This window comes from Pangasianodon hypophthalmus, chromosome 3 (assembly GCF_027358585.1).
Source record: "Pangasianodon hypophthalmus isolate fPanHyp1 chromosome 3, fPanHyp1.pri, whole genome shotgun sequence".
NCBI classification, from domain to species: Eukaryota; Metazoa; Chordata; class Actinopteri; order Siluriformes; family Pangasiidae; genus Pangasianodon; species Pangasianodon hypophthalmus.
Genome location: NC_069712.1, coordinates 14,608,029 through 14,620,100, shown reverse-complemented (window position 1 = coordinate 14,620,100; position 12,072 = coordinate 14,608,029). Strand labels below are relative to the sequence as shown.

Below are 12,072 nucleotides of genomic sequence, written 5' to 3'. Positions count from 1 at the left end.
TGCAATTTAGACTTAAACCTATTTATTATAGCTTAGATAATTGAATCAACATCCACTGAAAACACAGCTCAAATGCCCAGTTTACCTGTATTTTTATTGTAGTATACCAACCAATGCCAATAGCTTTTTTCCATATCTGCCTGATTCATGCACTCATTTTTAAAAGACTTACCAAAACAAAAAACACATAACAGGTAAATATTTAATTAGTTAAAAGTAAGACTTTTTATGAAGTTCTACGCTACGTTATTGGAAATCTCAAGCTTTATATCTGATCACCCGCTCCTGCCTGCATGAGAGTAAAAACGGGCCACTCCTGAATGTCTATGTGTCAAAGACAAACACACACCCACACACACTCACAAACACAAACAAAAACAAACAGAGAGACACTTACACCCATGATGTGCAGGGCCACAGCTCCCTCCATTCGCTCTTGGTTGGTGAAAAAGTCCGCAGGGAACTCATGTATACCTGAGAAAAAACAAACACAGATCATTACATATACATATAAACCACTCACATGCACACACGTGCCACAGGGGTCCCTCAGACGAGTAAAGGGGAACTGGTTTAGGTTCTATTTTAGTCAAAGGAATTTCAGTTAATATTCGAAATTAATTCCATCTGTTGCTATCACTGGCTACAAGGAGTCCCCCAAGGATCAACACTAGGTCTGGTACAACTTTCATTATATATGCTTAAACTGGGCAAAATCATTTTAAGCACAACCGCTGATTTCTCTGCTATACTGATGAGGCTTTATTATTTATATTTGCTAACACATATCAATGGGTGTCTTGAAGATATCAAAATATGGATATCAAAATCCCACCCAAGTCTAAAAACAGTCTATTAAACAACCCAAAATCACTGTCACAATGTGTTAAACCTGTCAAGAATTTGGCATAATTGGAGTAATCTGTCCTCACATTTGAACATCTAATCAACTGTTATCAAAAGCAGATTTTTTCCAACTTTGGCAAGTTGCTAAAATCAAATCATTTCTTTTTTTCTTGAACTTGATGGTTTTGATGTTTTGTATATAGGTAATAATAAGTCTTCTATAGCGCACTTGTGGTTAGTACAGACTGATAATACAAAAGCTCATTTTCCATTACAGTATCCACTATCCAGTTTCTTTTATTTGTGTTTAAAGTCCTTCATGCATTGCAACCCCCTACATAAATGATACGCTCAAACCACACTCTGTCCCTACGTCTCTGAGATCTTTGGATCATCTGCCACGTGTTTTCGGTTGCTGCCCCGAGGCTGTGAAACAACCGACCAATCAACATTAGGTGTGCTCCCTCTGTTACAGTTTTTTAAATCAAGAGATTTCTCTTTATTAAGAGATATTTTTATATGCTAGGTTTTTGATCTTTTAAAGAGCATGCCTACATCTATTTTTTTTTTTTCAGGTATATTTCAGTGTTATGTTTGTTTGTTCAATTATGTGCGCTCTATAAATATAGCTTACTGACTTTTTTTAATGATAGATTGTCTTTATCATATCATTAAAGTAAGTAAGTGCATTAACCTTTCCAACTTTCAGGAGACCTGAATGCACAGAAAAATGGAGACATTGGAGTTAGTTTTGATTTGACATTTTAAAGAAATTATGATGCTGCTGCCTTCACAATATACTGACTGGGTAAAAAAAAAAAAAAAACCTATGGACTGCTCTTCTAAAACGGCAGTCCATCTTCAGCCAGATGACCAATCACTGACTGAGTGGTAGTCATAGTTGTTGTCATTGTTGTTGCTATTGTATTGAACCCTCACATTGCTGCTCTTTTCTGTTGGCCTTCAACCTTGCCAAGAATAACTTATTTTGATGCTCCTTCCAGTACTCTTTCTCTTTGCATCATGTGTTAAAAGTATGAGTGCTGACCTTCCGTGGGTAGCTTAGGTTTGATACGGATTGATTTGTTTTCAAGGCAGTCCATGGTATATGCAGGCTCTGCCATTCTCATGTTTTGTTTCTTTACCGTTTAACTTTTACATCCATATGAGATAACTGAATATACTATGATTTGACCAAGTAACTTCCTGTCAATGTGATATCCTGTCAAGAGCAATTCATTGCCCATGACATTTCCTTGTTGATTATTGATCCAAGCAGGCTAGAATTGTCTACAATTCCTACTTTTTCTTTATCAAAAATGAAATGATGTGAGGACCTTCTTCATGTAAAGCTGCAAGCCCACTGTATGACTATGTTCTTTAAAGCACATATTTTAAGATCGTCACTGTCAGCAGATTGAAGGCTATTGTTGAGCCAATTTTCACACTTATTTCCTTCATATAATACTGTTTCTCTACACACTTTCCTGACACATTAAAAATAATGCATTAATGAGAAAATGGGCTCCAGTGTTAAGATCCTAAAATTAAGTGAAGCTCCTCCACCATGTTTAAGCAGAACTAACAACAATCAGACTGAGACAGGCTTGATTCTCACCTGCTGATTGCCCTGCAGTTACTAACCAGGCATCTCAGCTCTCTGAGCATAGCTACTGTTAACAAGCTATTCACAAACGCAGCATGCCACCTTGATGGCTACATTGATAAACTCCAGCCCACAGACTGAACTGGGTTTATGTGAGCAGCTGTCTGAGCTCCTAGAAGGCCAGGGCTGGATTCTATATGATTTAAAATGGTGGGAAGAGTGAAGTCGGTGGTGAGTTCTCTCAAGCACTATAATTGCGTTTGTTCCTGTACTGCCACTCATGATGTCAACTACAGAACTACTACAGATCTCTATGAAAAGCTCTGAGACATTGTGTCACAGTACAGAGACACATCCATTTTTTACGAATGTTCTCAGAATGGCTGTACTTTGGGCTTAGAAGCAATATTTTGCTTTTCTGTATTAACAGGCCTCTCCCATAGCAGGTATGACCAATCCTGGCCCCTCCCATAGCAATTTTGACCAATCCCAGCCATTCCACTAGCAAGTCTGACCAATCATGGCTGGATCCATAGCAGGTTTGACCACTCTCACCTGTGCCCGCAGAACATTTGAACAATCACCAATCCCTCCAACTCCTGCAGTTATTTTTGTTGGTATCTGTCCTCTACTTTTTGGCTGGTTCTATTTCTCAAAATTAAAACAAATTAGTAATTAAACCACCACGTCTCTGACCAGAATAAAGTAGTTACTGAATGTGAATTAAATATAAAATAAAATATAAAATAAAATATAAAATACAGAAGTAAACGCATCGCAGAAGCAGCAAATATGCTCTCATGTTAATGACTGTGGCCTTTCTTTGTCCTGCAAGCTTTGTATCTGGTAAAATTAATTGCCTGCTCCCGTGACTTTTCTGTTGGGTTCGGTGGGACTCCAGTCCCAATGCACACCTTGAGCCCCTTGTTAATGAACTCTCAAACCACAAAAGAATAAGACTGACACACTGCTTACATGTAATTGCAAATATAAGGAGGCTTACTGTACATAACAACATGATGATATTTCCATGACATATTTTTGTAATGGTCAGTGGTGTGACAACATTAAAATAACAGGTGGTTGACACACACTTTGTGAAAAGGATAACCGAGCCATTAGCAGGGAAAGATGAGTATGTCCAGTCACACATGTACGGTCATATTTTCTTAGTGAGCAGCTGAGTAATTTGTGTGCCAGCAGGCTTCACATGGCCCTCTTGACCCTGATCAGATCTGAGCCAACTTAAGCCACAGACCAGGACTGTCAACCCTCATTCACACTACTACAGGGAAGGAGGAGGGGGAGAAAGACAGAAGCAAAGATTAAATGTATGATTTGTTAACATAATATAGTGCAATTTTTAGTATTTCAGTCTTTTCTAGTTCCTTCTGTCACAAGTACTGTTAAAACATACAATTTTAGATTAAGAGTTCGTATTAATTTATTCATGCGTCCATTTTTTAGCTTTTATTTTACTGCTTATTATTTAGTGTCTTATTTCAGCTTTCCCTTTTGCTCCGTTTATGGTCATTTTTTGGCAGTTAATCTCTTTTACTCTTTATGCTGCATATGACAGATAATGTTGAGGATGAAGAGGAAGGATGACGTGAAGGAGAATGAGAAGGACGATGATCATAATTATTGATGAAGATGCTTATTGATGATTAAGCTTCTTCTTCTTCTTGACATTTCTTGACTAACCCTTGATGATCTTGCTGTTACTGACCCTGTCCACCATGCTTGGTCCATGATTTCCCCCACAATTCATTTCACAAAAACACCTCAACAGCAAAACCAACTATAACAGACTGATGAAAAGTAGACATATGAAAGAATAAAACAAAAGGAATCTGTCTGTTTTTCCTCTGAGAACATCAGGCACTCATTGATACTGTTGGCCAGCACTGGGACCAACTGATGACAGCACTATTCATTAGAGAGGCAGAAACACTGAGACTTGGTCCTCTTGCAGGGAACAGTGCATTGAAGCGTGACTGTAATGAGTGTATTCAAGAGCCCATGATGAATCTCAGTTCAATTGCATTACCAGAGCACACAACAACACTAACCATATGTCATTTACTGATGCCAGACCAATTAGAACATTTAAGAAGTACAGGTTAAAAGCAGGCTGGAAACATTACAGAATAGCATCAGAAGCATCTGCTTTTACTGTTATTGCAGAGTGCTTAAAATATTATGACAATACAATGACAATGTTCAAAGGTGGCTCATTCAAAATAAAATGTAATGGGTCATTCAAGGCCACTGGGACCTCTTTAGTGTTTATACACAAATACTTTCTGGCCTGGTTATAACAGGCTTCCTGACACTGACCTGGAGAACAGGAGGAGAGTTTATGAATAAAGGCTTGGCTTACATTTTTTTTTTTTTTTTTTGCAGAGATGCAGAAGAATAACATGCAGCAGATAGGACATGACCTTAAACCTCTCTGCAAAGAGTTGCTTCAAAAGTGCTATAACTTCAGACTCAATCCTCAGCTTTACAAAAATGATCAATGAGTTAACACTGAAACAGCTTGGTGTACACAAATCTAATGCTGCCTATTTAAAGGACCCATCAATCAAACATGCTGTCACACCCAAGTGATAGACAACAGGCCTCTGCTATACAATCCAAAAAGAAAGTAACGTCTGTTGTCAATTAAACTTCAGTGGTGCAATTTATGTGTTTATGTATCAAAGTAAGGTAGGCAGGTAAGTATGGAGCTGAAAAGCCTTATTTCATCTGCAGTAATTCCTGCTTCTTTATTTGTTCCATTTTAAGTGAAATAGTCTAGTCAATGACAGAGTACGGCTAGCCTGCTGCCGCTGATTGATTTTTGCTATATTATTCTCAACTTCCATAAACATACACTGACAACAATAGGTGATGCAAGAAAAGAAATCCAAGAGTCATCAGTTCATTGCCTGCAACCCTGAGCAGAAATCTCAGCCCACATCTGCACCTGCCAGCCAGGCATCCCATACAGCTCCAGAAAGGAATGCACAGAGCTATCTTAGGTTAGTTATAAATAACCTGCGACAGATGAAAGTTTGAGATAATAATTCCCCTTGATTAATTTAAGGCATTCTCCTTTCGTTCCTAAGGAACGAAACATGTATGTTGCTTGTATGAACTAGGGAGCTTCTGACTCCACCCATTTTACCTTTCTGATCTACAAAATGCATACCATTCTACACGTTTCCCCTGTCAAATTAGAGGCAAGAAAATTAGAGAGAGGTAAATGAATAATGAGTGCGATGTAGACTCTCTGTAGTGCTCCAACACAGTATGCAAAATGCAATCACTAACGACAGATGTTCTGAATGACTCAACAAGGACAGATCATAACTGATTGGCTTTAAATGAAGTAAACTTATTGGCTGTCTTAGTGTGGAAAATGTATTGCAATAGGCTACATATATAGTAAGGCTTGCAACATATTTAAACACACTAATGAAACCTTAATGTAACCTGGTTAAAGATCAGCCTGCATTATTTCGTCCCTTAAGTAGACAATGTGAATTCTTCGATTCATTAAAACACCCACTCATCTGAATCATCTGCGATTCTGTTAGTCAGGAGGGGCTTAAGCTGGTTTGCATACTGCAGCCCACTGCAATATCAGTATTGCAAAATCCCATATTGCAATAATGATTAACAAATAATAAAGCTACACCACAGTGCCCTTGTAATACACAGACAAAAGTAATAAGTAAGGCTGCACGATATAGTGTATTATTCTTTACACTTTGTAATGAATGCAGAAAATCCCTTGGGTATTTTATTTATTATCTCTTCAAATATGATGCTTTACTTTAAATCACTTAAAACCCTGTGATTTCCCATGACAATTACTAATATACAGCATATGGCCAAAAGTATGTGGACACCTGACCATCACATCCATATGTGGGTCTTCCCCAAACTGTTGCCACAAAGTTGGAAACACATAATTGTCTAGAATGTATTTGTATGTTCATGGATTAAGATTTTCCTTCTCTGGAACTAACGGGCCCAAACATGTTCCAGCATGACAATGCCTATGTGCACAAAGTGGACTGTACAGTGCCCTGTCCTGAACCCCACTGAACACCTTTGGGATGAATTAGAACTAGACTGTGTCCCAGACTTCCTCGCAAACCCTGTCGGAAGCAAACAATGCTCTTGTGGCTGTTCACAATCTAATATTGCTCCCATCAAGAATTCTTCTGCTCTTGTGGTTGAATGGGCACAATTTCGCACAGCCACGCTCCAAAATCTAATGCAAAACCTTCCCAGAAGAGCGGAGGTTATTATAATGGGACTAACTCTGGACTGGGATGTTCAAAAAGCACATAGGAGTGTGATGGTCATGTGTCCTCAAATTTTGGTCATATAGTATATATGTTTTGCCAAATTGCAGAACTCAAACTCTGACTGTCAATAGAATAATAGAGTAGAAGAAATTACAGTTTTTTTTCTACAATAGTCTCTTTTTCTTGTTTAGCTAATGATGAAATCCTTCCCACTAAATGCAGTATCTTCTGCCTGTGTCTTTACTTTCACAACTTCCATTGTTAGTTCCATGAATTAATTATCCACAATGCTAAGATGATTAGCTTAAAACACGAAAGTGTCACTGTATTTCACCACTGTCATCTTTGTTCTCTCAAACTCTTTTCAAAAACCTCTGATTCTATACACCATATTTTCCAGGTTGAAAACAAGACCATAATTAATGGTATGCAAATTCAGACACAGATAGCTTATAGTATATTGATGCAATTTAGGAAATTTTTATTGCCCACACACTATCACTACTACGTGACAGCTCCCCAACACTGGAGCACGATGACACTTTCTTCCTCTATGACATTTGAAGCCAGAGACTACATCTTTAGAGACTGACAGGCATGTCCTAAAGCTGAATGCATCTGGACGAGAGTGCTAACTGCCCTCTTAAATATACATAAGCTTCCAGACTCCCGCGAATGGCTAGCCTTGTTCTGATTTACTGGGGAAAGAGTAATGGCATTCATCCTACCTAGAAAGCATATCTAATTATGCTCTCTGGGACTCAATGCCATAGATGACTATGGCATCTTCAGGATTCAAACCGGCATTCTCCCAAAAGAGGAGACAAACACTTCTTAGACTATTTTTTTTTTTTTTTTGTAAATGTTTTTGTAAAAAAAAAAAAAAAAAAAAACAAAAACAAAAAAACCCACCTATTTCAAATTGCTCTTTGGCAGTGCCTTTTCTGGATATATTATGTTCATTACAATTATAGAACCATATCAGTGATGACAATATTGCAGTCAAATTACAGAATTCCAAAAATGTCATAGCAAAATATCAACACTGAGAAGGCATGCAATTTGATAAACGCTGTTAAATTATGTATGAAGAATGCATAAATATCACATATAAAAGGGTTATTAAGAAATATTTTAATGTACTACCTACCAAAATATGAGAGAGTAACAATAAATAAATCCACAAATTTTCTATTCATTTCAACTCTGCAATAAAAAAATAAAACAAAATGAAAAGTGCTCGATAATGTAACGCCCCTAACCATAGCAATGTGGGTCAAGCTGGGAAAATGCAGTCACTAGGATATTAGCTTTAAGACCTTGTCCTTAAAATTACTATCTTGTTACAAATGTCACAACAATGGCTTCAAACCAGCTTCAGTATCAGCATAGACTATGACTGCATCACCTCCTTTACAGCTTTAATGTTAAAACAAATGTCCTCATTAATCTACACTACAAACTGTATGGTTTTGTCCTTCTCAACTATGTGTCAGTTGGTGTGACTCATTCTTATTCACCTCTCTGACTTCTTGAGAATATGCTTTTGTGAATTGTAAGTACTGTTAGACATATGTATACAGTTCTAAAAATACCAGTGGCCACATATTGCCCATATGCAGATGTTCTACTTCTGACTTGAATGATACTGCAACTCCAGTAGTGAAAATTGGGAATGTTGCACAGGAGAATATTTGGGTGCTGGCTGGATGTCATTAGTAGTGTGTACGCACCCTGACACATCCAGTGGACATTTCTATCTGTAAAGAATGAAATTCTTATAACAGATGCCTCGCAGCAAGACGGGGGGACATGCGGAAAAATTTGAGAGCCAAAGAAAGTTGGAAAAGCAAGACAACATATCCATATCGTATTAATAAACCTATCAGTCCATCTTCTCTTACAGAGGAGAATGTGCCCAGGGCAGCCTTGTGCCCAGTGTGGGCACCCAAACACTATGAGGAAGTGACTGCCAGCTGCCACTAATCCTGAGTAAGGATTCTCACTTGTGGACAGTTGTGAAGCAGCTACATGGTGTGTACCGTCCCTCTTCACCAGACTGTACAGACTGAATGTTACTTCATCGCACCCCATGTGCTCTGTGATGGGTTTGATTGATTCTCATACCTCAGTACAGAACAATATCGAGCAATTCTTATTCTCGATGGGAACAATATCAGATTTTGAACAATTTTATTCCCAATAGAGCATGGTAAAACTATTCTGAGTGATTCTCACCATCAACAGAAAGTAGCATATGTAGTCTGAATGATCATCACCCTCAGTAAAGTTATAAGCACTTTCATGGGTAGGCATTATCATGTTACAAACACTTCTGATGACTTCTGATATAGTTCTTTCACTAGTTCCAACGATTGTAGAAAGCATGTGGAACGTGTAAAGTAGAATGAAAGGGTGGTACATTTGGTGGTACAGTGGTACATGTGGTGGTACAGTGGTTCCATGACTGGGTGGAGGACCCAGGCCACCTGAGTCACTCTGGCATGAGAACAACTAGAGGATGTAGCAGGGACTTTTTATTTTCACTGCCTAAGCGGGGTTAAGTTCACGGTCATAATGTGACAACGTTTCTGCTGCTTACTTGGCAAGGAAATCTCATGGAAATCTCCGCTAGTTAAAAATAAATCACCCTGGCGCTCATCCACTCAGGTGTAGAACTATGGTTACATACATAACCTCAAATTAAACATGCACCGATTTAGACCAAAGAGTCTCTTCTTTTAAAATCTGGAACCCATTCCTTCATCTTTATTAGATAACAACATGTCACTGAGTCTTTAACAAGGGTACAGATTTTAGTAAAAATCTGGAGGCTTGTAGAAAACAAATAAACACATTTTGAAGACCAATTTAAATCACAGATGGCTAATATAACATTCTTCACTGACAATACTGGCCCTATACTGTATAGTGATATGAAGTGCTTGTGTCATATCAGAATGTTGGAATGACACAGGCTAAATTCCTGTAACAAGCATTTTTTCTCAATTCATTTGAAGAAACATTTAGAGACAAAAATCCAGTGAAAGAGCCAAAATCTGTATCTAATGAACAATACTTAAGAGTCATTTCCTTAAGGCCAAGACAGAAATCCAGTCAAATACTTGCCAACATCTGGCACCAAAGTCAACACTATGACTGTGAGGAAAAAGTCATATGAGAAATAATCTTGTACATGTGTGTGAAAGATTGATATTTTTCTGGAAAGGCAAAGAAGAAGAGATTGCAGCATATGAAAGCTAAGAGTTCATGTTGTAAATATTATATCATAAAACTTGAAGAAGCCTTCATGATATGGTTAAAAAAAATCTAAAATGAGGACATTTTATGAAATAGATATGAAAATACCTATGCTTATTAAAACATTTACAAAGACAAGTTTTAGTTCAGTCAGTTTAGTTCAGTTGCTTATTTCAGTGACTAACTATTGTTTTATAAAAGCACAGACACGTGGCAAAACTCCGATATTCAGGAAAGTGTATAACATATTAATATCGGATCAGCATATTACACAGCCCTGATAAACAATATACAACATGGCATGGCAACTAGTGGAGAGATAAATCCAAGATTCTAGCTTGCCAAAGGCACAATCATGTCAGATCGTCAGTGTCATGTCAGTTTCTTTGAATACACAAGTGACTAGTAACATCTTTCAGCATCCCAAACACAAGTTCAGTGAAGAAAAGGACATATAAATACTCTGAACATTGTATGAGCATTACTTAAAGGTAATTTCCCTAAGTACCAGTCAAATATTTGTTCCACATCTGGGACCAACAAGGACTTATGTTTTTCCTTTTCTCGCACATAAATTCAGTCCATGAAGGCCTTGGCTCAGAAGTATTAGCCGAGAAGTTGAATCAGCTGTATTTAATGCTGTACAGTGTTGTGAATGCTGTGGCTCTCCAGGACACCACTGATATATTAATTTACAGGAATGAGCTCATAAGAATAAGCTGAATCTTTTTACAGCTTATATGTTAAATTAGTTCCACAACCAACATAACAGAAATTTAGAAACCCTGAAATAAGCAAATGTTACACAGCTGAGAAGTTTATCCAACCATTTACAGATGTTAGAAATGTAGACACATACTGTAAATGAGATAACTGCAGTAACAACGCAACACATTATTATTATTATTATTACTATTATTATTATAAAAATGCACTGCCACTGTGATCACCAGGTTTGTGCCACTGTGATCACCAGATTTCTACCACATGTACCTTCCTGAAGCTTCCATTTTAACTGTCACTAGAGTGTGATTTACTACAGTAGAGCTAGGGAGAGACATTCAGTAAAGCTATTACTGTACATTTAGTATTTCTACTCATTATTACTATTTATAACACAGCATTGTTGAATTCTTGAATCTGATTGGTCAAAAGGTATACAGCATAGCTCTGACAGTAGTTCCGGCTGTAATTTATAATAATGTGCTTGCTTTAATACATTGTTCCTATAGCAACAAATCATTCGCAGGCACTTGTATGGCAGACACTCCACAGAATCTAAGGCTGATAAACAGATTGTAAAAAAAAAAAAAAAAAAAGAAAGTGCTGTTATATAACATGGTGAAGCTTCCTATAAGGACACATTTACTTAAAATTTATGGTAAGAGTTTCGGGTGTCAGTGCTTTGTTATTTAAGTTTCCACCATGGGAAAATCTTCAGGACCAAGGACTTTGTACATTTAATTTTTTTCAGTTAAAAAAGAGAGGCTGGTGAAGGAACCACTGTTTATATCTGCAGTGTTCTAAGTGACAACAGGAATTAACTTTTCTCACAGATGTTCCATAACCCCTAAAAGTTACTAATAATAGTTAAAAAAGCATGACGTGAAGTTCAGTAGCAAATTATAAGTTAAAATCTTTGGCAAATCGCTGTGGTGTAAGAGGAATAACACACTATGGGAAATACTGTTATTCCTTATTATTACGTCTCTCTAACCCAAACACGTGCCAGCAACAGGTGGAAATCTTAATTCCAGTGGGAAAATAATACTTCATTCCACCACACTGATAACATTTTCCCCCTCTCCTAGCATTTAAGGAACATACATCCCTCTAACATATAAATATCATATAAAAATTAATATTCAAATCATGAAATTTCAGTCACTTTAGGGACTTTCTTTTTATTTCTTTCTATATTTTTCCTCTCTTCCTGTACTCAAGATAGCTAGCAGTTGTTGAGATGATTGAGGGATTGATGGTAAAAAAAAAACAAACAAAAAAAAAATCTTGCTCAAGTGGCCATGGTACATACACAGGGACATTAAAGACTGC

General features: G+C 37.3%; 1 protein-coding gene across 1 annotated transcript in view; it reads right to left on the bottom strand.

Moving 5' to 3' along the window:
• Positions 1–12,072, bottom strand: part of slc24a3 (solute carrier family 24 member 3) — a 73,023-nt gene that overhangs the window by 17,003 nt on the left and 43,948 nt on the right. The window contains exon 3 of the mRNA XM_026944022.3: positions 398–474. Coding sequence (XP_026799823.1) covers positions 398–474 — 77 coding nt within the window. The remainder of the gene's footprint in view (positions 1–397; positions 475–12,072) is intronic.